The sequence below is a fragment of the Sphaeramia orbicularis genome, chromosome 16, assembly GCF_902148855.1.
Source record: "Sphaeramia orbicularis chromosome 16, fSphaOr1.1, whole genome shotgun sequence".
In the NCBI taxonomy this organism is placed as follows: Eukaryota; Metazoa; Chordata; class Actinopteri; order Kurtiformes; family Apogonidae; genus Sphaeramia; species Sphaeramia orbicularis.
The window spans coordinates 46,056,370-46,073,125 of record NC_043972.1 but is presented as its reverse complement, the minus strand read 5'-3'; the positions used below and the strand labels follow the sequence as shown (position 1 = coordinate 46,073,125).

Genomic DNA, 16,756 nt, shown 5'->3' with positions numbered 1-16,756 from the left:
AAAATTGTCAGCGTTATTTAATGAATGCGTTAATGCGGTAATAACGCGTTAACTTGCCCAGCCCTAGTTATTATTATTATCCTTTTGCCACTTTGAATGCAAATTTGACCCCCTTAACATTAACAAAAACTCAATTTTATTCGACCAAAAATTCAAGCCCTGAGACATTTTTGTAATTTGAAGTCTCCAAGAAAAAATATTGAAAAATGACTCAGCCCTCCCCCTCAAAATTCAAAATACAGGAATTAGGAGGTTCATCAGTCCCAAATTTTAAACTTTATTTCTACGCTCTTACTTTTCATCTGGTTTAGTGAGAAATCCTCACCTCCGCCTCACGAGTCACTGGGGGAGACGGGGCATCTCAGTCTTGCTCGCAACAGCTCTGGCGCGGTATAACAAGCCAACTCTATCACTATTCGCCACTCCCACAACACGTCTGGTCATTTAAATGTCACCAATTCACCACTGATCTCCTTTGCTGCTGATTGCATCTGTTTCTTACCTGCTCTAAGAAAAAGCCTGTGTATGTGCTCGGCTGCTGTTTTCATTCATATTTTCACACAGACTCACCATATGAAAGGGTGACTGACACCACTGGGACAGCCTCAAACATTTAATGGACAAAACATTAACATAGTTTAATGTCCGAATACAGCTGTCAATCATTGAGAGAGACAGACAGACAGACAATTCCTTGAATAAATTTGGTGATGATTGATCACCCAATTTGTTCAAGAAATTGTCCGTCTGTCTGTTTGTCTCTGTTTGTCTCTCTCTCGATGATTGACAGCTGTATTCGGGCATGAAGCTATGTTCAGCTTTGTCTCTATAATGTGCGCCCGTGGGTGGGAAAACTTTTAATGCATATAGCATCCATAAAAGTAGGGTTTTTATTTTGATTTCAGGAGAGGTGAAAGTGGGCATGACTAGAGATGTGCATGCACAGGTTTTTCCTTCGAGCAGGTAAGAAATAGATGCAGTCAGCAGAAAAGGAGATCAGCAGTGAACTGGTGTGGTCTGTCTGTTCTCTTTACTTATTGGCTGATGAGAGTTCAACTTTAGTGGCTGTGAAAGCCAGGGGGTGGAGATGAAAATAATACAATAAAACGCCACTTTTTACACCGTCAAAAGTGACAGAGTGCCGTAAAATACGGCGTTTTAAAGAGCCATAAGACGGCACTTTTTGTGCCGCTCTAAAAACAGTACATGACGCCATAAAATACGGCATTTTTGTGGGAATTAACACTGTTTTTTATGGTGTTTTGGACGCCATTTTATACGGCGTTTATATGACCAAACGTGTTGTGGGAGTGGCGAATAGTGATAGAGATGGCCTGCCATGAGAGATGGCCTGCCGAAGAACAGCACCGTCCGCTGTCTCTGGCAGCAGTGCCACAGCCACTGGAAGTAAGCCACAGGCGATGCCAGTAACGCACTCACTCACTTATTGCATACTCTGCTCAGGCTGTGAATGTACAAGCTGTAACTGATGATATTTAGTGTAATCCATTACTTATGGGACACATTTCAATTTCAAAGAGCAATAGACTATGAACTGACCTCCCTGTTGGAGCCAAAATACACTTTTGTTTGTTTATTCCTCTTTTTTATTTTGACCTTAATTTAATAATTGTTTAGTGGGTGTGGCTGTGATGATCGCCACAGGTGCATCTCATCGTGGGTGTTGGTACAGGTGTGACAAACTTACATATACCTGCTGTGTGAGGTGGGCGGTGTGTGTGAGGACAGCCCCAGTTTTCTGACTGTGAGACAAGTGGATTGAGTTGGTCGGCATTTAAAGTATTTTTCTTTATGTTAAAGAGCCTATTTTGCTGATTTGTTGAAAGAATATGGAAAGACAACTGTGACTTATAATGAACTTTTGGACTTAATATTGGTGAATAAATGGATTGGCATATCCAAAGAGACAAAGAAAACCAGCCTGACATTCATTTATGCACGCATCAAAAATACAACAGGTTGAACCCTTCCACACCATAGTGGTGGCTAAAGGTAAAGCCCCTACACTCCCAGTAACAGAACACAATGGAGAAGTGGGTTTAAGGCAGAAACTGGAGCCGGCGCTGGAGCCAGCTCAGACCCATCAGTAGAAACTCTTCTTCATCCATCAGCGTAGGCCACGCCCATTAAGTGCAGTTAAATCTGCAAGCAAAACTTTTGAAGTCTCAAACAAAAGTTTTTAACTCACAAACAATGAGGACTGATTTACAAGCAAAATGATCTTTTTTTTTTGATTGTCACTTACTGCCTTTTGCTCTCAAATCTCTTTTTTGGTTGCAAATCCATTCTTTTTTTCTTGATGAATAAAGAAACAAATTTCTCTCCATACAGTGGTTGTAGTCCATACTGAAAATATGTCCAAACTTGGAGCTCATTACCTAAAATGTTCAGTTGTTGGTTGAACAGGACAAAGCAGCACAGCAGGGGGTGGGGCCTGAAGTGGCTCATTTGCATTTAAAGGGCCAGCGCTCCAAACCACCTTTCTGGAGAAATAAGGTTGAAGATGGACCTGTGGAGTTGAATTAATGAAGAATTCAGACCCAAGCATAGCATTCACAGTTCATGTAGACCACAGGGAAATGTTGGAAAACGAAGAATTCCATTTAAAAAGCAAAATATCACTCCATTAAGTAGCTAGTATTCACTATACTTAAGTATATCAAGTAATCTACAATTAAATGTACTCAAGTAATGAAAGCAAAAGTACAAGAAAATGTTACTAACAACCAAAGGCAGTCAGAATTTTGAACATTTTAAAGTTTATCCAGGATGTTAAAACATGGTAAATTAAAAGACAATCAGTCAAAATATTGAAAATGATGCCTATGTCACACACTTCAAAAACAAGGTTTCAAAAACCTAAACAGGAGTAGGATAACAAGAAATACAAAAAGTAAAACTATGAAGCTTCTGTGGCACCTCAAAACATGGAGCCTACATTATTATCATTACACGATTAGGCCCATCAACTTCCTGAGTAGTAATTAGTATTACATCATACTCCAACTATTGAACAGCTTTCAATTCAATCACATAGGGATATTAGTAATAATATTCATGATACATCAGTACATTACTAATAGGAACAGTGGACTGTTACACTACTACAGTGGACACTGAGACAAACGTCTGATGGACAAAACCTGAAGCAGGTTCCAACTGCCCTCGGGTCATGGTGGGATATGATGGGACTGATTTTCACATGGAATTAAAGCTCTGTGTGTTACCTGGAGTTCTACAGTTTGACAGTTGTTTGGTTTATAGAAGGTCTTGTAATCTGGAGTAACGTTGGAGAAAAAGTATTTGTATTAAACAAAATAATCTGCAACTCATTTATAGTTTTTCAGAACAAGAAAAATAGGAATTGACCAAGAAAAGTGCAAACTGTGCATCTGTGAAAATATTTCTCCTGATTTTCACCTCAGTATTTTCTGTTCTACACAGCAAATTTGTGGAGTAAAATAATCTGGAGTTAGGTAAAAAAGAATGAAAGAGTAAAATTTCTGGAGTTCATTCTGTAAGTTTAACTCCAGCTTGTGTCTTTGATGGTGTCATTTTTCGGGGTACATTTACCAGGTGTTGAGGAGCATGACTGAACACCATAATGGGTTTTGATTTCTGGACAGAGCAACAGAGAAGACCAGTGTGCTCATGGACGTCATATGAGGCGTCGTATAAGTACCATTTTACTTCTGAAACAAGGCTATTCATTAGGCTGGAAGGAACTTTTCTGTCAGCTCTGTCAGTATCATAATGTGTATATTTCTGCTCGGACCAACTTGCTAATCAGCTGCTAAAATTAGCTCTTGCTGCAAACTTAGAACGTCGAACATGCTAAGTTTAGCTCGACGGCCTCTTGCATTGTAGTCTTTGGTAATTCATACAATTCATACAAGAGTTGAGAGCAAACCTATTGAACAAACAGTAAGTGTCATGACCGTCTCAACAGTTGTGCTGTGGATGAGAGGCAGGGTGGAGTGGCTTTGTTATGGAAGGGACATATATATAATGAACAATATTTTAGGGAGAGGGGGTGGGATTAAATAAGTTGCACTTCTTCCCACCCCCTTTTGGGCATGTAAATGGAACTATTGTGCTGTTCTTCTGTCTAAGATTGTGATGATTGTTGATATTTGTATTATTATGCATGTTTTGCGTGTACACATATATGTTAAATTTCATTGCATGTTGCATGCATGAATAAATCACTAAATCAAATCAAGTCCATCATTATCTCTGTGATTTAGTTGATGTTCAGGATCAGGTTGTTCTCCTTACACTACAACTCCAGGACATTCACCTCCTGCCTGTATGCCACCTCCCCTCCTATGGTATGAGCTCCACCACTGCTGCGCTGTCTGCTAATTTCACTATGAGGTCACTGTTGGTGAGTTCTGCAGTCATGACTGAACACAAGAACAACTGAACATTGTTTAATTTTAGTAGTGAAATATTATTTTAGTTTAGATAGTTGAATTCTTAAGTTTAATCACATATTAGTATTAGTTAGGATTCCTTTGTTTCACTGGTTAGTGGTAAAGTTCTTAGGATAGGTCACATCTTGGTCAACATACTAAACTGACAGATTTATGATCACAGGACTTAGGTTTTACCTTAGACACACTTTTAAATACACATGCCCACATAGGGTCATAAATCACAGGAGATAAGATGTAAACACACTGTCAATATCGGATTTTACATAGAGTTGAGGTATCACATCTGCTGGACTTTAGAGCAGTGTTTTTCAACCTTGGGGTCGGGACCCCACGCGGGGTCGCCTGGAATTCAAATGGGGTCACCTGAAATTTTTAGTAACTGATAAAAATAAAATTAAAACTTACTAATGAAAAATATTTGGTGAGTTGAGAGAGACAATCACAGTCCATAAAAGACAAACTCTGAAGCTGAAACTGAAGCACTGTGGTTCTGTTTATCTGTCAAATGTTCATTGTGGTCAGTTTCAGATGCTGCAGCTCTTTCATAATTCATAGTTTGAGTTCTTGTTTGTTCAGTATTAATTGTCAGCCTTGTAAATCCAAGCTGAACTGACTGTACATATCCTGACCAAGGAAAATCAAATTCTCCCTTTGTGCAGTAATCTACACCTGCTTTTCTGCCTCCGTCCATAATAATATACATTATATAGACTAAATGTCATCTAAAATTAGCATTTATTTGCAACATAGTATAGAAAAGTATTACATGATAAAAAACAAATTAGTTTTAGCTAAATAAATAAAATTCTCCGTTTTGAATGCCTGGGGTCGCCAGATGTTTTGTGATGTTAAAATGGGGTCACGAGCCAAAAAAGGTTGGGGACCACTGCTTTAGAGTCAGATGACGCCGGTCCATTTTCTGTGACCCAGCCCACCTAGCACAAGGGGGTCAGCCCAGAGTTTGAAGATCAGGTTACCAGGATTATAAAAGTGATGTGCATTGGAATGTCTGGATCCATTTCCTGCTCGGTGTGGATCCTCAGCGCTGAGTCATACTTTGTACTTTGTTTGTGGTCAGATAAGCCAAAATAAATGTATAAAAATGAGACAGAAAAGAATCCGGACTTATTCTTGGCGCTTCCAACAAAAGAACACGTTAACAGTAGTTTCAACCAGTCTTCATAGTTGTTTATTTTGCTTGATGCGTGCCAGTATTTTAAGCCTTTAACCTCTTTGCCATGGTTACGCAGATCTCCTCCAATATTGTTTTAGGAATGAGAAGGTGCTGCATCAGTTTATGTTGTTACCAGCTAGCATGTCAGTTTGTTTGGTTAAATCCAGGTTAACAATGCTTTTGGAGAGGCAGTATATAACCATGCAGTGCCTTTGCAAACACTGTAATAGTGTTTCATGTCTTTTTGAACTTTTCATGTGCTCTTTTTGTGGTTGCACAGATAAACAACCTTTGGTGAAAAGAAGCTGAACACCAGAAGAGTCTGCTGCAGGAAATTCATAGTGAGGAACCAGGCTCCAGGGAAAATGCACTGTCAGCAGTGTAACGATGCAGAACCTCAGACCCTTGGAAACAGAGACTGGAAAACAGTGAAATACCTGTATTACTGAATACAGTATTCAGTAATACTGTAATTACTGCCATGAGAAGAAAACTACAGTGACTGGATACAAGATGTGAGCAGTCTGTGTGTGTGTCAGTGGACCCCACAAGTTCTAAATGTTAGAATTGGGCCCAAATGTAACTGAAACACGGGTGTGGAGACAAAACTGTTGAATTCCATTAAATTGAAAAGACAGCTTTGATCTAGATTTTTTCAACTCCCCATTTTTTAGAGAATTAGAACCAACAGAAAGGCTGGATCCCAAAAGTAGGTAAAAAAAAAACAAAAAAACAAAACAAAACTAGCTTACCCCGTAAAGTAGAAAAACAACTGTCTGTGTGTGTGTGTGTGTGTGTGGCTGTATTGCTCAGACAGATTTTACATCAGCTCAGCCTTCATAACTAGAAAAGCCGTGATGGACTTGAATTTAGAATATAGGCAGTGGCTTCATTTTATAACTGATCATGTATCATATGAGTTCATGGGAGTCAAACTGAAACTGAAAATTCACAAATTGACAGTTTACTGCAGTAAAAACAAAAAAACAAACAAACAAACAAAAAAAGCAACCTATAGTGCATTCTTCTTAGTGTACGTTTTGATTCCTGTGTCTACCATGATGCAAATGCACAAAAATTAAAATATATTCTAGGACATTATTTTTTTCCAGTACTATTTTATTATTATTATTGACAAGTAATAATAATAATAATTATTATTATTATAAATTGTCTTTTAAATCATTAAAATAAAAACAATTATACACTCAAAGAAATGAACTGTTGGATTTACTTAACCTGGTTATGATGACTGGTCCCACTAAACTGAGTTCAGTAAATGTGACAACACTGCATATAAATATGTTCTTTAAATATGCATTCATTACATAGTTTGTGTTTGGCAGTTATACCCTACCTCAGGAATGTGTTTTTTGTCTGACAAATAATTAAAGGAATCATTTTCAGTCAGAATTTGTCTGCAAGCTCATTCTGTAAAGAAAAAAAAAAAAAAAATCAGGAGAAAATTGTATCATTAAACGCAGTATTGGAAATCGTATCGAATCATGAGTTGAGTGTATTGTTACATCCCTACTAAATAACATGGCTCACTTTTTCCCTCACATACGTTGCCATAATATAATAAATATGAATCAATAAACAGTCATCTGAACGTGTCCTTTAAACAACAACCATTTAATTGGGCCATGAGAACAGTGACGGTCTACATTCATATCCATTATGAATCCATAGTAATTTAAAAATAACTTAATTCATAGATATTTTATGTACAAAGTGTCATAAATCAACAAAAAGATACTGGGAGGACAGAATGATGGGAAATCCAGAGGTCCTTGAACACATCCATCAGCCATACTAATTGCTGGGCTGTTTAATTGGATGGTGACATACAGGGTGTTCACAAAGTCTGTTTACAATTGAAAACATTTATTACAAAAGTAGCTGTTGAGATATGTTCATCACATTTGTTCTGTGTACTCAGTGGTTATCACAGTTTTTAATCACTTTGTGAATCATGTGCAATCGAATCATTGGTCCATTTTTTCTTCAATGAGAGATCAATTACTGCAAATGTTGACCTTTGACCTTTTGACTGAATATGTGTCACCACAACTGGATGACCTTCAACCAACCATCATGTTCCAGGTCGATGGTGCACCACCACACTGGGGACTGCATGTTGGTGGGTTCCTAAATCTAACATTTCCACACCGGTGGATTGGAAGGGATGGTCCAATTCCCTGGACACCTGGTTCACCAGATATCACTGCACTGGATTTCTTTCTAGGATACAGCCAACATGGAAACAAATCCAGCACCGTCTGGATGTGCTTCATACAACTGATGGTGTCCATGTAGAGGTGGATTAACCCATAAAGACCCAGTGCTACTTTTGTGGCAGTTCCCAAGTGAATGTTTGTCTATTTCTACCATTCTTAACCGATTTATCACCAATTTTTTAAATAATCTTATCTTCTGTATTTTGTAGTTTTTGGTGTATATCATGTATTTTCCTACATTTAATTCACAGATCATGTAGATGTTCATAAAAACTCAGAGTAAATTCAAAGTTAATTCTATCAAAACTGAGAAAAATGAAGAAAAAGTTACTTTTTCTGCAAAGACATTGCTAACTGAATGTAAAACCCACTGTCTCCATCCACTGTCATTGATCCAACTCTATGGGTTTTCCTGGTGAATCAATGTTACAGAGGATGACGGTGTTTCCATGGTAACTACGAAGCTTCTGAACATCCAAATGGGTCATATCTGATGACCATGAGAAGATGATAAACTGTATTTTACACCAATTATTTACATGTATTGATAGGATTAGTGAATATTAAGGTATTAAACCAGTATTATTCAACCTTGGGTTTGCAACCCCACATGGGGTAGCCTCGAATTCAAATAGGGTCGCCTGAAATGTCTAGTAATCGATAAAAATTTTAAAAATTACTAATAAAAATTTTTTTTTTAATGATTCAATACATATTTCATTATAATTAAAACACCACACACTTTTCCTAATAAAAATCAAGTTCAAATAAAATGCAGGATATAATATCTGACAGGATATATCTTGATTGATCTGATCATGTGACCACGTGCGTGACTACGCTTCAACCTGCCCGGACACAGTCACAGTCAGAAACTCAGACCCAACAGAGAATGGGAGGATTTCCTCACCCACCTGGCCCCGCTAAGACATCCCTAAGAGAAAAATGTCTGGAGTCACTAGAAATGTGTGATGTTAAAATGGGATCATGAGCCAAAAAAGGTTGGGAACCACTGGATTAAACTGTTTATATCTGTAGATGGTTTGTGTCACCGGTGGAGGTTTGGGTCTTTATGGGTTAAATGAGGCAAAAAAAACTTCAACATCTACTTTTCATTCTGTAATAATTTCCACAGATGTGTCTATTCATTTGCTTTTGTATTAAATGTGTTAAATTGTAAAGAGTCTTTCTGGATGCCCTGTATGACACAGATGCAGTTGCTCATCCATGTAGTGTGTCGTTGTGTTCACCAGTCTTGCAGTGCTGGACTTCAGGCAGTAGGGGGAGCTCACACTCAGGATACAACTCTCAGTCCCAGACCAGGCTGACCCAGGTTGATCTGTGAAGCTGCTTCTGGTTCAGTGCTGATCCTCTGCAACCACTGAGGCTTCACTGTTCTGTAAAAGCCTTTGGCTGCTGGGTCCCATCACACCTGTTCAGCGCCTGGACCCACCCACCCACTCATCCACACGGTAGATTCACAGGTCACCGAGCCCCCGTCCTTGATTTCAGCGAACCAGCCTCGAACGCAGGCACTGAATGCGTGTCCTGTTCGGTATGTTCACTCCCAGGTGTAGCAGTCACTTGTGAGAGGTCAATAACGGCAGTGTTCGTCTGTTGCCGTGACGATAACGTCCATCCAAATCCTCATGGATACAGCATTATTTGCCACCAGGAAGAACAGTCTGTCATATGTCTTCACACAAAACGTCAAACTGGGCCGTGGAGACTAAAAGGAGGGACAGACGGTAGAAAACATCATCAGTCAAGTCCAAAAGGAAAAAAAAAGAAGACGCTTTTTTCACAGGATTAAAAACTTTTTCCTTTACAGACATTAATGTGTTCAAGAGTCACATTCCTAGAGCTGGAGTTGGTTAAGAAACATGAGTTATATAATTTAAGCAAATAATCATCCATTTGAAGTTTGATTAAATGCATATGTACTTTCATAAGCAGAAAAGTGGGTGTTTTTTGCTTTTGTTTGAAGGAACTCTTAGGGTTTTTTTTCCCCACATCACATTCATAATTATTGTATATTTATGGACTAATTACCACTGGAATTGCTCAACTCAAAGATATACAAAGTGGCTTCAAAAAGTTTGTGGAAAAAGGACAGTTGGAAAAAAAGTGTAAGTTATGCTATTTATTTTTCAACACGTGCTCCATCTAGGTCAAGGTTGTCAGACTCATTTTAGTTCAGTTCAGTTCATCTCAGTTGCCCATAGGTGTGAATGTGACAGTGTTTGGTTGTTTGTCTCTATGTCAGTCCTGTGATGAACTGGCCACATGTCCAGGGTGTACCACGCCTTCACCCATAAGCTGCTGGGATAGGCTCCAGTGACCCCCATGACCCTAGTGAGGATAAAGCGGGTTCAGATAATGAATGAACAAATCAAGTAAAAACCACTACCGTGGCCATCACTATTTTCTTACAATAGACAAAAACAGTGCTATTAGTACCACAAAAGTAATTGGAATCCAAAAATAACTATTGAAAACTACTGGACTTCTGCTCTGACAATGTTCCCAAACTCTGAGGACTGGGTTTTCTATCAGGACAATGCTCCTGGCCTCAGCTAGGTCAATGAAGGTGGGGATGACGGACCACCAGATCAAGACCCTGTCATGGCCAGCCCAATCCCCAGATCTGAACCCACTTTGAAAACTTCTGGAGGAAGATGGACGGACACAAACCATCGAACATTGCTGAGCTTCTTGAATTCTTCTTCAGAGAATAAAACAAAAATGTTCATTTTACCCATGCCTATAAATGGTAAAATCAGAGAAAGTGATAATTTTGCAGTGGTCTCTTATTTTTCCAGAGCTGTATTGTTTTTCCACTTTTTGAAGCCCCCTCGTAAATAAGTGCACAACATTAAGAATCCTCTGAGCCAACATGGCACTTTCTCCAACATTTGAGATCTGGTATTAACTGAGACTCCCCATTGATCATCATTATTATCTTTAAACCACTACAAATGTGCAAAGTTTCACCACTGGATCAAATTACATACAAACCTCAAACCAGTAATACAGTCAATTTCTGATCGAGGTCCCACAGTAAATACAGGGAAATAGAACAAGTGACTTCATGAGACAAAAAAAATATTAAAAAGTTGCTCCTTTCATCCAGTTTTCTTAAATTTTAAATAATATCAATTTATTTAATGACAATACACATATATTATATATATATAGAATTACAACTGATACTTGATTGTATCAATACATACACTGTTACTAACAATATACTTAATATACTAATATGTTATTATTGCCACTAGAGACATAATAAAAAAGAATTAAGTCTTTCAGATGGGATTAAATGAATTAAAACAATTAAATTCAACAACAATATAGTGACAACTAAAAATTGACCCTAAGTACACTGTATATTTAACTAATATCTGCTATGTTCCATTTTCATTACGAAAAGAACAAAATATGAAGGTAATAGTTTTAGATGTGAAAAAAATTTAGTGCCAACAAACACATCTTCCTTTTCATGAGGTGTGTGTGTAAAATTAAACTATTAATGGACTTACTATGTCACTGTGATGGTATAAAGAAAGACAATAATGTTGTTAACCACAGTTCTTTGAGTCAATATTGTGACAACCCTACATCCAAGTACGCTGAACTGTATTTCAACTACTGCTGTCAAACGATTAAAATTTTAATTCAATTAATCACAGGGATGCTGTGGATTACTTTAGATTATTCATGATTAAATATCAATCATTTTTAATCTATATTAATCTCATTTCATTTTGCATGAGCAAACAGACTCAAGAAAGAAGGGAATATATATGCTCTTAACGTGTTTATTAAACATCTTCAACAGTTTCAACAAAACAACTTGAAACAACTGTTCCATCTCGTTTTGTTCTTTTTTTGTCCTCATATTTCCACCCAGAGGGCCAATGTGCTGTTTAGTGTCTTCCATCTTTATGGGTTGGTTCTGCTGCCTGTCACTACTGGATCAACTGCCCAGTTGTTCATGCCCGACACTAACTCTACTTGGACAAACTGACCCAAATGCATTGCCAGAGACATTCAGAGTCGTTCTGTGCTGCAGATGGATTAATTGTGTTAATATTTTTAATCAGATTAGTCATGATGATGGATTAATCCGCGTTAATGCGTTAATTTTGACAGCCCTAATTTTAACATGTCTTTACTTGGACTGATGATGTATCAATAGGATGCTAAGTTCATCAAAAATATCACACTTTCAGTACATTGCTTCTAAGAATGTTAAGTATACTTAGTTTTCTGCAGTGTATATTTTCTAACTTGGGTTAATGGACTACACTGGCATGTAAATCAGATGACATACTTTGATTTTATTAATTTTATCTGTACCTGTCTTTTTCTCTGCACTTGCTTGTTGTATGTTGCTGCTGTTACTTGTGAAATTTCCCCACAGTGGAATAAATAAAGTCATATCTTGTCTTATTATCACTTGTACTCACAGAAGTGGCTGTTCGTAGATGGTCATAATAAACTTCCTCTATGGCCTGAAAGTAGATGACTCCCTTTAACTTCCTCTCATCACAATCTGCAAAGAGAGACAAGTTCAACATCTGGAGTTTCATTAGAACGTTATTCATGTCCTACAGTTATTAGACCATGCTGTAGGCCTTCTGTCTATAAACACAATAAACAGTAAAACAAGTGGAGGGTGGATAAACTAGTCCAGCTCCCTCCAGTATCGCTGTCATGACATCCTGTGTGCTTTCATACATGTCAACGCACTGAGTGTGTGCACACCTGTCTCCAGCCGGTCTAACCTGTATAGTAGGCTAACCGCCTGTGGTCCATGTCGAACAGGAACCATCTCTTCTTCCAGGTCTTGACCCTCCCCCCTCGTTTAGTGAGGAAGCCCGCACAGCGCCGAGATGTCAAGCGTAGGTCGATGCAGCCGGCGACCCCGTGACCCAGCGACTCCACGTGGGCCCGGAGATCAAAGTTTGGAGAGAGGAAGAGTGGAAGGCTACGCTGCCGCTGCTGGAGACACATGGAGCCGAAACGTACACAGTCAATGCATTTTATCCAGAAAACCTGAAAGACTGTTCACACTGAGGCCTCGTTTAACACAGGTTCATCAGATTCAGAGACAGAGTTGTCAGACGCATTCGATTTCTATATTAACCCTGTAAAGCCTGAACCATTAAATCACTGACAGAAAATTCCAGTTCTCTGAAACTGGAGCCTTTATTGGTCCTTCTGAACAACCCCACTTTTTTTTTTTCAAATATCAATTTCCATGTATTATTTTCAATTTTGTATCATATTTGATACATCGGGTCTCAATGCTCAAATATTATTATTTTTGAACAAACAAAAACATAATATAACACAAACATGTTGAACAAATTGGTAATTCCTTTTCAAAAGTGGCAAAGTTCTGCTTCCTTCCTCCTTAACGTCAGTCTTGTAGTGTCACTGGAAAGGCCTCTGGTGAATGAATTTCTACCCCCTGGTGGATAATCCATGTATTGCATGTATCTACTTGTATACATCAGGTTTTTCAAGATTAAAAATATCACACTGATCATGTAGAGGGCTTCAAAATTCATGTATCAAATATGATACGTTTGGCGTTATAGGGTTGAAATGCATTTATCACAGAGCATATTGGTCAGCCTGTGGAACAGTTTTATAATACCTATAGTCTATCTATATATCTATATCACATATGTGGCTTCAAAGGAGATTTGAGTGATACCACTATGAGCCTGTTTCCATAACCATAAAAATCTGATAACTGGGAGTAATTACCTCCGCCAAGGAGGTTATGTTTTTGCCAGGGTTTGTTTGTTTGTCTGTTTGTTTGTCTGTTTGTCTGTCTGTCTGTCTGTTAGTGTGCAACATAACTCAAAAAGTTATGGACAGATTTGGATGAAATTTTCAGGGTTTGTTGGAAATGGGATAAGGAAGAAATGATTAAATTTTGGTGGTGATCGGGGGTGGGGGGGCCCACGGGGGAGGCCACTGATCAGCCTTGGCGGAGGTCTGCGCTCTCTGAGTGCTTCTAGTTGGGTAATTGTAATAATCAGATCTGACGCGTTTACATGCACTTAAGAAATACGACAATCAATAAACCCTGGTTTAGATGTTCCAGTCCATTATCTTCAGATTATTTTTGGAGTACGCACATGTAGTGATGATAGACTTAAACTTCCATTATTATCTTTTGCTCACGTTTGACTCCATAACTTCCATTCATTCTCTATGATTTTAATTGTTTTTATACGTGCACAGATGTAAAAGAATGATATAAATCAGATTAACCTGTATACATGCAGGAAGACATCAGAGTATTGGGGAGAAACCCAGGTGTGTTAATCTGATTTCTCATAATCAGATTACTGTTGTTATCTGATAAAGCATATCAGATTATATTGTTTACACGGTCACTTAAATAATCTGATAATTCCAGAAATTGGATAATGATTGGAGCATTAGTGTGCATGTAAACTGGTTGGTGTTGGAAACTGGATGAATTTGAAAAAATAAATAAAGATCAAGAAGACTAATGAAGAATGTGGGATTGTCTCTGACTCCATATGGCAACAATGAAGCCTTTTGACGATCACTAATTCATGTTCCACTTCATGACTCTGAAACTAATGTGCTCCATCAGGCTGGGTGGGTGGGTGGGTACGACAGAACTGGCAAACAACCAAACAACACAATACCTAGAATGGGAACCTGATTCAAATGTTGCTAAATTCTGAATAGTGAATGTAAACATGTGAAGGAACTGTTTTTCCCCAACTATGATAAACCTCAAACCAGTGGAAGATCTCCAATAAAAGCATTAATACTAACATTATATGCATCATATGGACACACTTAATATAATTTTGACATTGGCATTGGCCTTTCAGTTGTTTTTTAACTTCAGTTTAATTCCAGTACATTTTTTAATGAAAGCATATGTAATTTATGGCTGTTTGTCTTTTAGGAATTGACTAGAATGCATATCCTAAAGTACTATTTACAGCGATAATCCACTGTTAATTAATGGGTCCCACGTGTTTCAAACCCAGTTTATTCTAGGACACCGTAACCCTGTGTTGCATTATTCACTGTAGTTTTTCTGCTTAATTTTTTAAAAAACTTTTTACTTTTCTTATACAGTGTAATGTTTTTCAGGGACCTCTGATATCTTACATTTCATAGACAAAGCGATTTTCAGCTGTATTCCTGTTTATTACTGACATTAAAACTGTAAATTTATATATAACAAAAACCCCACAATTGTCAATACAGTTCTTATTTTTTTCCCTTTTCCCATCGCAGTCATGTGATAAATAGATAAACTGACTCCGATCTTGCAGGACTCTCAGTGGAATCCCATGACTCACACGATTCCCTGTTCAAGGACTGGTGTACTGTATCACTTGCCTACATCCATGATAACAACTATTTCAATGTAGAAGACTCAGGTCAGTTTTTACGCAGAAATATTTGTACTTTCTTCAACTTCTTCAAAGCCTCTCTTCAGTGTACAACACCTGCTATTCTTATCTTAAAAATAGGACCAATGTCCCTGTATCTCACCAGCATGTTCTATCAAGAATCAATACCAACTTGAATTTGCGAGGTTGTCAGGTGTTGCTGCTATATTAGAGTCCTGTGGTGTTGATGCAGGAAATCAGTCTCCTAATAGAAGTGGGTGGTTCTTAAACAAATTAAATGAAAGTCCACGTATGACTTCATATCAGTGCTCAATTGTAACTATATTGATATCTCTACCCGTTTCCATGTTATAAGCCATCAATATATGCCCCATTATAGGTAAAGGCAAATTTTACAAACTTCAAAAATTCATCAAAATATCAAAAATACAAATATCTCAAAACTGTGAACATACTTTGTAGACATTGACCCAAAGAAGCTACATATAAAATTTGAAATGAATCCCACCAGTGGTTTTGTCAGAGAAGATGTCTGAAGAAATTGCTAACGAAGATGATGATGAGGGACACAATAACTCATGACTTAACAGCCGGTGAGTTAAAAATGGAGTTGGCTAATGTCAACAAATGACACATACTTAACACAAGGACAGGCATTTTTACTATATTAAGTGTATGAATATGCACATGAAACAACCACTACTGGATTATTGTAGACAGACATGTTTGTGTAATAAGAAACTGTTTGAGAACATACTTAAATACTTCCATGACTTGTAAATTTTCAGAGGTCTAAAATACCATTAACAATTCAAGTGAAACACATTTCTGGTCATAGTTAGAGGCTGGTAACATTCAGGTACACCAAACACTTCCACAGTGTTGGATTTCCTGTGGGCTTGAACAGCCTCATGGTTGTCATTCGGTACATACCTCTGGGGAGTTTGGGACAGGACTGGCTGTTGTTTGCTCTACTGGCTCAGACATTTCAGGGTTTTCTGGCTCAGGTGCTTCTATTTTCACAGAGTTTAACTCTCTCTGCCTTCTCTCTTCCAATAATAGCTGCCGTCGCTCTTCCTGGAACCAGAAAAGTATCACAGAGGTCATTAAAATGGCTATAAACAAATAATGTCCAATTAATGAGTAAAAGAAAAAGATGAAATAGTCCTTGAATTGGTCCCAGTCTAAAGTCTCAGAATTAGAATCAGAATACCTATACTTTATTAATCCCAGGGGGAAATTATTTAGTGTTACAGTTGCTCCATTCAAGTATAATAAAAAAGTATCAGGAAATAAATGATCAATGCATGAAAGAAAGAAAGAAGAAAGAAAGAAAGAAGAAAGAAGAAAGAAAGAAAGAAAGAAAGAAAAGAAAGAAAGATTAAAACACTCTACACACACTATTAAGACAGAATTAGAAGAGCAATTTATAAAATATACAGTGGGGCAAAA

The 16,756-nt window shown here is 37.8% G+C and overlaps 1 protein-coding gene across 2 annotated transcripts in view; it reads right to left on the bottom strand.

Annotated features, from left to right (window-relative positions):
• Positions 1 to 8,936: 8,936 nt before the first annotated feature.
• phldb3 (pleckstrin homology-like domain, family B, member 3) overlaps positions 8,937 to 16,756 on the bottom strand; it is a 59,920-nt gene continuing 52,100 nt past the window's right edge. The window contains exons 12-15 of one of the 2 annotated variants that reach the window (XM_030159320.1): positions 16,238 to 16,381; positions 12,668 to 12,890; positions 12,350 to 12,435; positions 8,937 to 9,603 (exon numbers count right to left, since the gene is read on the bottom strand). In XM_030159320.1, the coding sequence (XP_030015180.1) occupies positions 9,469 to 9,603; positions 12,350 to 12,435; positions 12,668 to 12,890; positions 16,238 to 16,381 (588 nt within the window). In that variant the 3' untranslated portion in view covers positions 8,937 to 9,468. The remainder of the gene's footprint in view (positions 9,604 to 12,349; positions 12,436 to 12,667; positions 12,891 to 16,237; positions 16,382 to 16,756) is intronic. The other variant, XM_030159321.1, reaches the window with a different exon arrangement.